The following is a 15412-nucleotide window of genomic DNA, read 5'->3' on the forward strand; positions in this document are numbered from 1 at the left end:
CTTGTAAGTAGTAGCCAGGGAAGACGTGCTAGTTTTATCTTTGTTTTCTCAACTTGTAAATGTTCCTTTTTGCTAGAGGGTTTACCTCTGGTTGCTGTAACTTGAAACCTAAGGGCAGAGGGGGTTCCTCTGGGCTCTTTGAATCTGATTATCTGGTAAAGTTAAGGTCCATCCTGATTTTACAGAGAGGATTTTTACCTTTTCTTTTTAATAAAATTCTTCTTTTAAGAACCTGATTGATTTTTCTTTGTTTTAAGATCCAAGGGGTTTGGATCAGTGTTCACCAGGGAACTGGTGAAGAAGTATCTCAAGTCTACCCAGGGAAGGGTTATAGTGACTTGGGAGGGAGATATTTTGGGGGAAGAGGAACTCCAAATGGTCCTTTCCCTTTTTTTTTTGTTTAAAGCATTCGGTGGTGGCAACTACTGTAACCTAGGCTGATAAATAAGTTTAGGGGTTATTTTCATGCAGGTCCCCACATCTGTACCCTAAAGTTCAGAGTGGGGGAGACACCTTGACAACCATAAATGACGAAAACATGCTACAGTAGAAAATGAAAAATTGTCAATGACAATGGGGAAATGGCTAGTGAAAAATGCATCAAACGATGGGAATATGCCAACAGACATCTCTGACGTCATAAGTTCGGCACCCCTATCTAATAGTAACAATGAGAATTATACAACTTCAGAAATTATTGTTGCTATCAACCAGCAATTGGATCGTTAGGTTACAACTTCACCTTCAGTATTGATTACTGACAATGATGAGGCATCGACACCAGTATCTATTACTGACAATGATGAGGTATCGACACCTTCGATATCATGACTAAAACTAATGTGAACGGCTGCAATTAGCAACATAATTCCTCTGCAAGGCAAATAAGTGAAATCAATTTTAACTATTCACCATCTTGGCCCTGTATACATGATGAAATAAGATGCCACCTTATTGAACATGGACCTGACCAGGGAAAATCTGCAGATGGAAGAAAATTTTCAGGAGACTGGTTTTTTAAAAAGCTTTTTAATGGTGAAACTGTAGAGCATCATTGACTTATTTACTCAGAAACCAGTAAGTCTATTTTTTTATTTTCCATGCATGTTGTTCGATCAGCGCTTTACCAAACTTAATATTGCAAATCAGAAAGTAGAATTTAATTATTGGAAAAATTTAAACCGTGTTGTGGAACATGAAAATTCAACCAATCATCATGAAAATTTCTGTAAATGGAAATCCTTACAAAAGATATTACTAAGCGGAGAATGTGTCGATGATGCACTACAAAAAGCTATTGAAACTGATAAACAAAAATGGAGACAAATTCTAAAAATAATTATTGATGCCGTGATGTTTTGCGCCAAAAACAATTTACCACTTAGAGGATCATGTAGCAGTATAGAAAACTCTAATTCGGGAATATTTCTTAATCTATTGGAATTTATAAATCATTATGATGTTCAACTAAAACAGCATATCGTAACTCACAAAAAAGGTTCAGTGAGTCATTTTTCACTGGCTATACAAAACAAATTTATTGGCTTACTAGCAAACCAAGTTCGTAATGAAATTATATCCAAAATTTAAAAAAGCTAAATATTATTCTATCCTTCTGGACTGCACATCAGACATATCTCATCGAGAGCAGATGTCCCAGATTGTGAGATACGTGAGAATCGATAATGGAATTGTATCTATAGAAGAAAGTTTCATAGACTTCATTGAACCCAAAGAAAAAACAGGAAGTGGATTAGCCGAAGAAATAATAAAGAAGCTCGAAAATGATGGGCTTGATTTTCAAAACACAAGAGGCCAAGGCTATGATAATGGTGCAAATATGTCAGATGTGTACAAAGGCGTCAAAGCTGTCATTTTGCAAAAAAATAGATTAGTGAATTTTGTACCATGTTCAGCCCACTGTCTGAATTTAGTTGGAGTATGTGCGGCTTCCATAAATCCTACTGTGGTTTCATTCTTTGCCACTGTACAAAAGTTGTACATATGTTTTTCTCATTCAATCAGTTGCTGGGATATTTTAATGGGTATGTTAAAAGTATCGCTAAAAGGTCATGCTTATACTAGATGGTCATCAAGAGCTAATGCAACTGAATCCTTAAATTCACAGATTACAGAAGTGACCAAGGCTCTAAAAATGTCGCTGTTGCATCGAAATGTCCAGAAGCAGTATCAACAACTGATAACCTTCTTAAAAAAATTAATTATGAACTTTTGTGCACATTACCCATATGGCGCAATATCCTAACTCATATTGACAGAGTGAATAAAGCCCTACAAGCAAAAGGCATCACTGTTTCTCAGGCTTGTAAAATGATCAACGGATTACAAAATATTTTACAAGATGTGCGTGAAAGCGATAACAATATGGTCAATATTTTTACTGATTGTAAAAAAAGGCTGAAAATATAGAAATACCAGCAGAATTTATTGAATCCCAAAAGTGAAAAGTAAAAAGGCAGCAACTTTATGAGTGTGCAGACAAATCATCTAATTTATCAGCTGAACAACCTTTCAAAGTACAAATAAAAACCACATTTGACACCATAATAGTTGAGTTAAATTGGAGATATGAAACTTCAAATGAGATATCTTCTGATTTCGATTTTCTTTTGGGTGATTCGCTTGTTAAAAGGACACTACAAATCTTCAAAAAGTAGCAATGGATTTAAGTCTCAAATATGACAGCGATTCGAATGCCACAGAAATTTCTTCAGAGATTCAGAGTTTTAACATCAGGCATTAGCGTTGTTTCCAAACGTTTCATGCGCAACTAGTTTGGACCTTCTCCAGTTAATTCATTTCATATAATTTACCCGAATTTTATCCAAATTTAGAAATTGGATTAAGAAAGAAAGGAGAGCAGTAGAACAGAGACCCTGGACTTCAGAAAAGCAGACTTCGACTCCCTATTGCTTTTGCTTCACGCACTTTAAGCAAAGTAGAAACTAACTACTCCCAAATCGAACGTGAGGCAATAGGAATTGTTTTTGGAATTTGGAAGTTTCATCAGTACCTGTTTGGGCGAAAGTTTACTCTTCTCACAGACCATCGACTTCTGACGTCAATTTTTGGACCCTACACAGGCATTCCCCCATTAGCTGCTAGTCGTATGCAACGTTGGGCATTGTTACTTTCAGCACACACATATGACATCAAATATCGGAAATCCACTCTGCACGGCAATGCAGATGGCCTCTCAAGGTTCCCTTTGCCGGTCAAACATCAAGATAGTGCCCAAAAGGAAATCTTCTACTTTGAACAGGTAGAGAATACACCCATCACTGCTACTCAGATAAAGAAGGCAACTCGCGTTGACCCAGTATTGTCCCAAGTTATGGACCTGGTGATGCATGGAAAATCTCGACAAACCTCTCCGGTTTCACCTGACCTTGTTACCTACATGTCCAGGAGGACGGAGTTATCTGTCCAATCTGGTTGGTTGTTGTGGGGGAGACGTGTCATTATTCCACCACCACTGAGATCACAGATGTTAGAACAGCTACATTCTGGTCACTGTGGAATAGTGCGCATGAAGGAAATTGCACAAAGCTATTTTTGGTGGCCTGGATTGGACAGTGCTATTGAAGAGAAGGCAAAAGCTTGTATGTCATGTCAGGGTGTGAGGAATGCACCCTAGTGGGCACCCCTACACCCATGGGACTGGCCTGAAAACCCGTGGCAACATATTCACGTTGACTTTGCTGGCCCCCTTGAAGGAAGCATGTTCTTGGTGGCAGTAGATGCCCATTCTAAATGGCCAGAAGTCTCTATAATGCAGTCCACTACTGCAGAGAGTACTGTCCAAAAACTATGAGGACTCTTTAGTTGTTTTGGTCTGCCAGAACAACTTGTGAGCGACAACAGACCACAGTTCGTCTCTCAGGAGTTTTAAAATTTTATGAAGGCAAATGGGATACACCACATCACGTCAGCACCATATCATCCATCCACCAATGGATTAGCTGAAAGATTTGTGCAGACAATGAAAAACGCTTTGAAATCAGCAAGGGGACAACACTCCATTCAAAAGCGTCTGGATACCTTCTTACTTTCCTACTGAAACACACCTCATGCTACGACCCAGGCATCCCCGGCCTTTCTAATGATGGGACGACAGCTGCGCACTTGCTTTGATCTGCTGAAATGTTCTGAACCCCGACGAATTGTGCAACATCAGCAGCAATATCAAGTCATCAGACGGGCACCCAGAGCAAAAGACCGAACCTTTAGACCAGGACAGCCAGTTTTGGCTCGGAATTATACTTCCAGAGCTAAATGGGTCCCTGCCACAATCATCACTCAAACAGGACCTGTTTCCTACACAGTCCGGACTGCAGAGAATTTTACCTGGCGGCGACATGTAGATCAGCTGTTGCCAGGTCATGCCAGTCCTCAGGACACATCTACAGTTGAGGGGTCTGACTTCACTTCTTCTGGTGAGACACCAAATCATGAATTACCTGTTCCTGACTGTTCTCCTCCATTACTGCCGGCAGCTGAGATACCCCTTTGCCCAGCACGAGCTGATACCACCTCCTCACCTGTTCGTGCTGCGGACCCTGAGCCCCTGGTACTTTCGGGTGCAACAACACCAGAAGTTCGCCGTAATCCACCTAGAGACAGAAGGCCTCCTCATCGGCTGGATCTTTAGCTAGGGCGAACCCACAGTTATGGGGCAAAATAATCCCCAGGGTTTAGCCGGGAATGGAGGCAGTCTACCCTCTTTCTCCAGTCTAGTGTGTGTTTTATTTAGGGGATGTTCTTATTAGAGGGGGAGGAATATGTTGTGTATTTGGTTGTCATGGTTTTTGTTCCTATGGCAACTGAGTTAGATTATTAGGGGATAGCCCAGCCGGCTTCAGCCGGTTGGGTGAGCTCTGTGTCTGTAAATAATAAAATGGTAGTTTTGTTAGCTGTCTGCTCTCTGGTCTCAAGTGATTTCTTCATAAACCGGCTGCCCCCAAGGATATAACAGGGGTGTCTGGCTCAGCGGGGCTGGGCTCAGAGCTTGGGGTCAGGGCTGTGCGGAGAATGGTGTCAGGGGGGTGTCCAGCTCAGAGGGGCTTACCATGCCACTTCCCCCCACTTCTCTGCTCTCCTGGAACCTCAGTGAGCCGCGTCCAGGAGCGGCCCTGGACAGCGCTGCAGCGGCGTGGCTCCAGCGTGACCTGAGCTCCTGCTGCTCGGCCCACCAGACCCGCCCCCTTTACACACAGCTCTGAGCGGGGAGGAGCTCAGGTCCCGCGGAGCTACACGCCACTGCAGTGCTGTCCAAGGCCACTCCTTGACATGGCATGCTGAGGTACCGGGGGAGCCACAGACATTCTGAGGCCTGGAGCAAATTGCTCCACTTGCCCCACCCCCCTTTGGCTGTCCTGCTCAGCAGCTCATCCCCTTGGTGCTGTCTCTGGGGAGGGAGCTGGTGACCCTGAGCTGGGAGAGTGTCGTGCTGAGGTCAGACAGGTGAGGCTGGAAGCAGATTGGCTTTGCAGAATTAAAAGAGTTTCATTGTACACACTCCTAGTGACGCAGCTGATTTAGCAAAGGGTGCAAATGATTTATCAGCCACACACACTATGGTAGTCATGAGAGCCTCACAAACATTCACTTACCTTTGTGTTTCTCTCTCTGTATCCTGTGACAAAGCTCCTCCTCTACCTTGGTGGGTCCTGCGCTTATTGGCAGATTTGCTCACCTCAGTGATCTTCCCCTCTGGTGGAACCCACAGTCTGGGTCAACTTCGCCTGTGTCTGATCAGGAGTTGGGAGGTTTGGGGGGAACCGGGCCCACCCTCTACTCCGGGTTCCAGCCCAGGGCCCTGTGGACTGCAGCTGTCTATAGTGCCTCCTGGAAGAGCTGCATGACAGCTACAACTCCCTGGGCTACTTCCCCATGGCCTCCTCCAAACGCCTTCTTTATCCTCACCACAGGACTTTCCTCCTAGTGTCTGATAATGCTTGTACTCCTTAGTCCTCCAGCAGCAAACCCTCTCACTCTCAGCTCCTTGTGCCTCTTGTTCCCAGCTCCTCGTGCCTCTTGTTCCCAGCTCCTCACACACACCACTCACTGACTAACTGGGAGTCTTTTAACTAGTTCCAGCCAGCCCTTGATTGGCTTCAGGTGGCCCAATCAATGTAGCTATCTCCACTGCCTTCTAGAAAGCTCTTAATTGGCCCCAGGAGTCTTGATTAACCTGGAGCAACTGCCGTTTGGTTACCATGGTACTAGGGATTTGTTTAGCCTAGGGCTAACATATCTGTTCCTTACTACTTTACTGTAGCCATCTGGCCTTGCCCTATCACAATCCCCTCTGCTGTAACACAACCAGACACCAGTACGACTCACCTGTGTGCTGAGATGCTGATGCTGAGTGTGTGACGTTAACCCCTGTCACTTTACAGACCAAGTAAAGATATCTGCTGGGAGAGCAATACAGCTGTGCACAGGCAATCCAGGAAGTTTTTTGGAAAGTGTAGGGGACAATTTCCTGGTGCAAGTGCTGGAGGAACCAACTAGGGGCAGAGCTCTTCTTGACCTGCTGCTCACAAAGCAGGAAGAATTAGTAGGGGAAGCAAAAGTGGATGGGAACCTGGGCGGCAGTGACCATGAGATGGTCAAGTTCAGGATCCTGACACAAGGAAGAAGGGAGAGTAGCTGTGACGATGCGGTTCTGGTGGGACCCAAGTGAGAGTGCCAAATCAGGACCAATTGCTCAAACAGGGCAGTCACAGCCCTAGGTTGGAGTTTTTCCACCTCTAAGGCAAACCAAACCAGCCAGACAAAAAGGACTTTGGTCTCACCCCACTGGCTAACTATAAGTCACACAAGCAATTTCGGGTATCACCACCAGTGCCACTCATCCTGGGGATGAATGGTTATGAAAACCAATACCCCAATAAAAGAAAAAGGTTCTCTCGATCCCAAAGAATCAAGCCCCAGACCCAGGTCAATATACACATCAGATCTTACCCACAAATCACGCTGTTGCCAATCCTTTAGAATCTAAAATCTAAAGGTTTATTCATAAAGGGAAAAAGGTAGCGATGAGAGCTAGAATTGGTTAACTGGAATCAATTACATACAGTAATGGCAAAGTTCTTAGTTCAGGCTTGTAGCAGTGATGGAATAAACTGCAGGTTCAAATCAAGTCTCTGGAGAACATCCCCCGCTGGGATGGGTCATCAGTCCTTTGTGCAGAGCTTCAGCTTGTAGCAAAGTCCCTCCAGAGGTAAGAAGCAGGATTGAAGACCAGATGGAGATGAGGCTTCAGCCTTATATAGGCTTTTCCAGGTGTAAGAACCTCTTTGTCCTTACTGTGGAAAATTACAGCAAAATGGAGTCTGGAGTCACATGGGCCAGTCCCTGCATACTTTGCTGAGTCACAAGGCATTTCTGCCTTCTCTCCATGGGTCAATTGTTTAGCTGATGGTCCTTAATGGGCCATCAAGCAGGCTAGGCAGAGCTAACACCAACTTGTCTGGCATGTTTCCCAGAAGCACAGCACCAACTTGAAATACAGACAGTATAGAGCCAATATTCATAACTTCAACTAAAAATGATACATGCACACAGACAGCATAATCATAACCAGCAACCCATAACCTGGTCTTAGACACCTTATATGAACCTGTTTACATAAGATTTGATGCCACTACAGGACCTTGGTTGCAAACCATATTCTATATGGTCCCAGTTTATATCAATAACGTCACAGCAGCAGAATACAGACCCTGGACTTCAGAAAAGCAGACTTTAACTCCCTCAGGGAACTGATGGGCAGAATCCCCGGGAGAATAACATGAGGGGAAAAGGAGTCCAGGAGAGCTGGCTATATTTTAAAGAATCCTTATTGAGGTTGCAGGAAAAAAACATCCCGATGTGTTGGAAGAATAGTAAATATGGAAGGCAACCAGCTTGGCTTAACAGTGAAATTCCTTGCTGATCTTAAATGCAAAAAAGAAGTTTACAAGAAGTGGAAGATTGGACAAATGACCAGAGAGGAGTATAAAAATATTGCTCAGGCATGCAGGAGTGAAATCAGGAAGGCTAAATCACACTTGGAGTTGCAGCTAGCAAGAGATGTTAAGAGTAACAAGAAGGGTTTCTTCAGGTATGTTAGCAACAAGAAGAAAGTCAAGGAAAGTGTGGGCCCCTTACTGAATGAGGGAGGCAACCTAGTGACAGAAGATGTGGAAAAAAATAATGTATTCAATGCTTTTTTTGCCTCTGTCTGCATGAATAAGGTCAGCTCCCAGACTGCCGCACTGGGCAGCACAGTATGGGGAGGAAGTGACCAGCCCTCTGTGGAGAAAGAAGTGATTTGGGACTATTTAGAAAAACTGGACAAGCACAAGTCCATGGGGCCGGATGCGCTGCATCCGAGGGTGCTAAAGGAGTTGGCCGATGAGATTGCAGAGCCATTGGCCATTATCTTTGAAAATTCATGGTGATCAGGGGAGGTCCCAGATGACTGGAAAAAGGCTAATGTAGTGCCCATCTTTAAAAAAGTTAAGAAGGAGGATCTGGGGAGCTACAGGCCAGTCAGTCTCACCTCAGTCCCTGGAAAAATCATGGAGCAGGTCCTCAAGAAATCAATTCTGAAGCACTTAGAGGAGAGGAAAGTGATCAGGAACAGTCAGCATGGATTCACTAAGGGGAAATCATGCCTGACTAACCTAATTATCTTCTATGAGGAGATAACTAGCTCTGTGGATGAGGGAAAAGCAGTGGATGTGTTATTCCTTGACTTTAGCAAAGCTTTTGATACGGTCTCCCATAGTATTCTTGCCAGTAAGTTAAAGAAGCATGGGCTGGATGAATGGACTGTAAGGTGGATAGAAAGCTGGCTAGATCGTTGGGCTCAGTGGGTAGTGATCAATGTCTAGTTGGCAGCCGGTTTCAAGCAGAGTGCCCCAAGGGTCAGTCCTGGGGCCGTTTTTGTTCAATATCTTCATTAACGGTCTGAAGGATGGCATGGATTTCACTCTCAGCAAGTTTGCAGATGGCATTACACTAGGAGGAGTGGTAGATACGCTGGAGGGTAGGGATAAGATACAGAGGGACCTAGACAAATTAGAGGATTGGGCCAAAAGAAACCTGATGAGGTTCAGCAAGAACAACTGCAGAGTCCTGCACTTAGGACAGAAGAATCCCATGCACTGCTACAGACTAGGGACTAAGTGGCTAGGCAGCAGTTCTGGAGAAAAGAACCTAGGGGTTACAGTGGACAAGAAGCTGGACATGAGTCATAGAATATCAGTGTTGGAAGGGACCTCAGGAGATCATCTAGTCCAACCCCCTGCTCAAAGCAGGACTAATCACTGGACAGATTTTTACCCCAGTTCCCTAAATGGCCCCCTCAAGAATTGAACTCATACTGCTGAGTTTAGCAGGCCAATGCTCAAACCATAGAGCTATACCTCCCCCCAGAACTTCACTCCCTGACTGGGAATCAAACCCAGGCTGCAGCAGTGAGAGCACCAAAGCCTAACCAGTAGATCACCACAGAGATGTGTTTTTGTTGCTAGTGTGTCCTTGTTGCCAAGAAGGCTAAAGGCATTTTGGGATGTATGAGTAGGGGCATTGCCAGCAGATTGAGGGATGTGACCATTCCTCTCTATTCGACATTGGTGAGGCCTCATCTGGAGTACTGTGTCCGGTTTTGGGCTCCAGACTACCAGAAGGATGTGGAAAAATTGGAAAGAGTCCTCTGAGGGGGTGGACAAAGAGAGGTCGCCATGTTCATTGGAATGTCTCAGGAGAGTTTCGGGGTCGGATTCCAGCGTATCCATCAATGGCTGGGCCAAAGGTCTCCCCTTGGTCACTCCCTCCTCCTCCTCAGAACTGTCGCTGATGTAGCATTTTCTCCGTGGATGGTCAAAGAACCTCGGGGCTAAAACAAAATACGAAGTTCTGACGGGGGTGGTGAAGGAGTCCATGTTTCCTCTCAGCAGCCTTTCCATGCTTCCTAAAACACGTGTCCTTCGTAAGAAATGGCCTCCTCTGGAAGCACACTGACCTCAGGGAATAGCAAGAAAATTAATTTTGAAAGCTTAAAAGAACTCATCTGGGATTACCCCATGGAAGAGGTCCCAAAAGAAATCATGGTAGAGCAGACAGGAATCGTAAGGGTAAAAAAGCACTGGATGATAGAAACAAGAATTCTGAAGAAAACCCCAAAAGTCGTTTACGACAAAAGAGCCCTAGAGGAGGATTTTAAAACCTTGCTGTATATGTATTAATTATTATGAAAAACCATGTTCAGTTTGTTCACCCCTTTTCCTGTTTGCTTTGTGGCCCCTCAAATTCTGGAAAATCATTTTTTATAAAGCAATTGTTAGAAAATGGTAATAAGTTGTTATCATGTATGCCTGAAAATATTGTGTGGTGTTATAGCTGTTGGCAACCATTTTATAAAGATTTGCTGCAAAAATTTCCATGTATTACATTTTTGGAAGGTTTACCTAATACTTTTAATGATGAACATGTATTTCCTAGTAATAAAGTGAATATGGTTATTATAGATGATCTAATGGAGTCTGCTTCTGAAAGCGGTGAAATCGAGAAAGCCTTACAAAATACTTACACCACAAAAACCCTAAGTATTATGTACATTGTGCAAAATGTGTTTTGTCAGGGGAAAAAAAGCCGTACAATTAATTTAAATTCTAAGTATATGGTTCTTTTTAAAAAAAAACGCGATAAATTGCAAATCACCACTTTGGCCCAGCAAATGTACCCTAGTAAAACACAATTCTTTTTGGAGGCTTTTGAGAACGCTACCAAAAACCCCTACAGGTATCTGCTGGAGGATTTAAATGCTTCAATGCCTGAAGCCCTCAGGTTAAGAACAGGTCTTTTTCCCCCAGACTGGCCCTGTGTATACACCTTTTAAAAACCCTATAAAAATAGTTATTTTTATCAATCTTCTATTTTAAAAAAGATCACCCCCCTGACAAACATGTCTAACCGCGTGCAGAGAAACCTGGCTCTTTTAAAATTTCTCATCAAAGCCAAGCCGCAGCAACGGAAGGCTAATTTCTCCTCGGCTTCTGATGACCTGGTAGCGGCCATCTCAGAAATAGCACTTAACACTTTAAAAGGAAACGTTCCTCTGAAACCCCGACAAATAAGCATCCTAAAAAGAAAATGGGGAATTATTAAAAAGCTGAGCGATAAAAAGCTATCCCTCAAAAGAAAAAAGCGAATTGTAAAACAGACCGGTGGCTTTATTGGACCTTTGTTGAGCTTTGCACTCCCTCTACTGTCAAGCCTTTTAATTAACAGATAATGGAACACGCTGAAAAAATGTACCTCGTTCCTAGCCATTATTTAGAACAAATAAAGTGTGCTTCTAGTGGTGAAGAAAATATCAGAACCACAACCACTCACCAGTTGGATTCAGAAATGAAAGACATTCTTCAAAGAACCGGTTTATCTGACTACGAAAAGGCTAAACTCTACGAGGGGGTTCTGCAAAGATACCTGGTATTGGCCAAGCATGGTGAAACGGAAAAGACTAAAATAAACCTCTTTTTCCCCGAGCAAGAGCAAGAGCAAGAGGAACTTCAACCTCCTGAAGTTCAGGGGGGGGTTCATCGGACTTTGTCATTCAGGAGGTGTTGGAGGGGGTAAATCCTTGCTATAAGAAAAAAGCTGAAATATTGTTAAATAAACTTAAAGATGTTTCTTCTTGGGCTGATAATGGCAGTTTTGTGTACCGCGGAAAAGTGATTGAGGAGTCTCACATGCTCGATTTAGTCAGGGGGATAACCGGCTCTTATTCTTTCGCTAACAAAAGGACTCCTAAAGGGTGGAATGTTTTTATGAAAGCCTTGGTGGAATTGAACGTGCCTACGTCTGTCCTAGGGCATGTTACCAATAAACAATTTTTAGAACATTTTAAAACAGGGCTAGATCCTGTCAAGGCCACAAGTAGCATCACCCCTTTTAAAAATGTCCCTGTTAAAAATCGAAAAATCAAATGGTTAATGGTGTAAAATAAAAGACGTAAATAAAATTCAAGGTGTGCTTTATTGATGCGCCTCTTTAAACTCACGACAAGACAAACACGTTTGGACATGTTGAAACATGTTTGAAACATGCCTGGGCATGTCTGGTCTTTTCCCTTTTACAAATCGCACCACCAAGCGGTCATTTTCTGGTAAATCATCGGTGTACAATTTTAAAATGCAATCAAAATATAAACCCCTACTACGTTGTTGTTTTTTTTAAATACAATGATAACCACAGGTTACAGCTAGGGGGTCCTGTAGTTGTCTTTGATGAAACACAACGTTATTAGAGTTACAGTTTAAAAAAGTCATAATAGACTTAGGAAAAAAGTTACTGCCTGGGGAAAATCCGTAGGAGCCAAAAAAACTCACCAGGACCCTGTTTTGGTAAATAAAGGGCCAGCCAATGTTCCCCAGGTAAGTTATGGGGGTGAGTGTTAACAATAAGTCCCAGAGGTCTTCCGGACACAAAACCTTTCGGAAGCAAGTCGCTAGGAAAAACATCTAAAAAAGAAGGGTTGTTTGATAAAATATGTCTTAGCTGCACGGTGTTCATGATCACATATAGTCAAACAGGATGTTTCTTCTATGATTCACTTCGAGCACATTATCAAAAACCCCATACACTATCATGTTAACCGTAGAGGGCAAAGCCAATGCAAACCGAATTTCCGCTCTCAGGTTTCCAGTTTGAATCAGAGAATAATGATCGGCACACTCCTGATCCGGGGTCAGATCGAAGGCGTACAGTGTATAGCCTTGGACAAATTCATCACTGTTGATTAAGAGCAAGCGGCCTTTTACATATTTTCCAGTAGCCTGCACAAGCTGCATGTACTCCCTCACACAGTTTCCATTTTCAAAATCAGGTTGTAGGGGTTTTCCTGGCACCTGTTCGCCATCCACATACAAGGCCACAAAATTAATGTTATAATGTTTAAAGTTAAAAGGGTTTTTAATGTAGCTGCCGCTGAAGGCTTCGTGATCTATAAAACAGATTATAAGCTGCTTGGGTAGCTGTCCCAAAAAGAGGTTTTCCTGGTTACTAACACGACTGCCGGAGAGAATGCTAAACACCTTTATGCCCACCCGGTCTACCGGGTACTTAGCATTTGTGGTCATTAGAGCTTCAGCGTGCCCCAAATGAACCCCCGGGGTTACTTTTACCCGTTTTACAAACAGGGACACTGAAATAATGTGAACTTTATAATTCTGGTTGGCATTCCCACTCATGAGGCAAAAAACATCTTTGCTACGCGTCAGTTTAATTTTTAAATCCATGCCGTTCAGCCATAGTTTTTCTTGAAAAAACAAATCGCTGTTTAAAGGTCCCAACAAATCCAGCTTCCTGCTGCTGGCCATTAGTCTGGTCCTGCGCATAAACCCCTCATTAGCCGCGCCGACCAAAAGGGTGTTTTCGTGGGCCCCCGCCGTGTCTTTATGAAACCCTCCTGTCAAAAACTGCGTAGCGAGGGTGTCATGGCTGTAGTTCAAAATTAGCTCTATTAAGCCTCTGTAAGGGTAACAATTGTTGCTCTGACTGATAAGACGGTCACCTAAAGTAACATCCAGCTGGTTAAAAAGGGTGGCAATGGGGTAGTTTGTTAGGGCCACCCGGGCATCATCATCAATGTCTGACCCATCTTCTTTTACCACCTTGCAGCACACGTAGAGTAGCATGTTGTTAAGGTCTAAGTAATGATCCCCGTGTCCCGAAATAAAAAATTCAAGAGGGGCGTTCGCCGTCAAAGCGGCCAAAGAAGGCACCTCTACATAAAAGCTATTCTCGATACTGGTTTGTGTGGGGGCTATTTGAAATAAATCCAGTTCCGATTTGGTGCATTCATCAGAGCCACAATGAATAAAAGCCATTTTAAAATATATCTCTTTTACCACGGGTGACGCGATGCTTCCTCTTCTTAGGGCACCTTTTAGGTTTATGGGTAAGACGTCTTCTGACAGCTTTTTTTTTTTAAAAAAGGGCCTAGGAGGTCCTTTAAACGGCTGTCTCAACACTGCTCTTTTTCTTCTCATCACCACTAAACTGAAACCTTCCTGTGGCATGTGTGCTCCTATTTTGTTTATAACGGTGCTAGACATAAGAACATAAGAACATAAGAACATAAGAAAGGCCGTACCGGGTCAGACCAAAGGTCCATCTAGCCCAGTATCTGTCTACCGACAGTGGCCAATGCCAGGTGCCCCTGAGGGAGTGAACCTAACAGGCAATGATCAAGTGATCTCTCTCCTGTCATCCATCTCCATCCTCTGACAAACAGAGGCTAGGGACACCATTCCTTACCCATCCTGGCTAATAGCCATTTATGGACTTAGCCTCCATGAATTTATCCAATCCCCTTTTAAACATTGTTATAGTCCTAGCCTTCACAACCTCCTCAGGTAAGGAGTTCCACAAGTTGACTGTGCGCTGCGTGAAGAAGAACTTCCTTTTATTAGTTTTAAACCTGCTGCCTATTAATTTCATTTGGTGACCCCTAGTTCTTGTATTATGGGAATAAGTAAATAACTTCTCCTTATCCACTTTCTCAACATCACTCATGATTTTATATACCTCTATCATGTCCCCCCTTAGTCTCCTCTTTTCCAAACTGAAGAGTCCTAGCCTCTTTAATCTTTCCTCATATGGGACCCTCTCTAAACCCCTAATCATTTTAGTTGCTCTTTTCTGAACCTTTTCTAGTGCTAGAATATCTTTTTTGAGGTGAGGAGACAACATCTGTACACAGTATTCGAGATGTGGGCGTACCATGGATTTATATAAGGGCAATAATATATTCTCAGTCTTATTCTCTATCCCCTTTTTAATGATTCCTAACATCCTGTTTGCTTTTTTGACCGCGTCTGCACACTGCGTGGACATCTTCAGAGAACTATCCACGATAACTCCAAGATCTTTTTCCTGACTCGTTGTAACTAAATTAGCCCCCATCATGTTGTATGTATAGTTGGGGTTATTTTTTCCAACGTGCATTACTTTACATTTATCCACATTAAATTTCATTTGCCATTTTGTTGCCCAATCACTTAGTTTTGTGAGATCTTTTTGAAGTTCTTCACAATCTGCTTTGGTCTTGACTATCTTGAGTAGTTTAGTATCATCTGCAAACTTGGCCACCTCACTGTTTACCCCTTTCTCCAGATCATTTCTGAATAAATTGAATAGGATTGGTCCTAGGACTGACCCTTGGGGAACACCACTAGTTACCCCTCTCATTTCTGAGAATTTACCATTAATTCCTACCCTTTGTTCCCTGTCCTTTAACCAGTTCTCAATCCATGAAAGGACCTTTCCTTTTATCCCATGACAGCTTAATTTACGTAAGAGCCTTTGGTGAGGGACCTTGTCAAAGGCTTTC

At 43.2% G+C, this 15412-nt stretch overlaps 1 protein-coding gene across 1 annotated transcript; it reads right to left on the reverse strand.

Moving 5' to 3' along the window:
- Positions 1-12593: 12593 nt before the first annotated feature.
- Positions 12594-13715, reverse strand: LOC123346791 (uncharacterized protein F54H12.2-like). The gene has a single exon (XM_044984250.1). The coding sequence runs from the start codon at positions 13713-13715 to the stop codon at positions 12594-12596; it is 1122 nt and encodes a 373-aa protein (XP_044840185.1).
- Between the last annotated feature and the right edge of the window lie 1697 nt (positions 13716-15412).

The sequence above is a fragment of the Mauremys mutica genome, chromosome 12 (genome assembly GCF_020497125.1).
Source record: "Mauremys mutica isolate MM-2020 ecotype Southern chromosome 12, ASM2049712v1, whole genome shotgun sequence".
Lineage (NCBI taxonomy): Eukaryota > Metazoa > Chordata > Testudines > Geoemydidae > Mauremys > Mauremys mutica.

Bases quoted from the DNA above. Each gene is read 5' to 3' on its own strand.
- LOC123346791 (XM_044984250.1), bottom strand. From the start codon at position 13,715: ATGCTACTCTACGTGTGCTGCAAGGTGGTAAAAGAAGATGGGTCAGAC.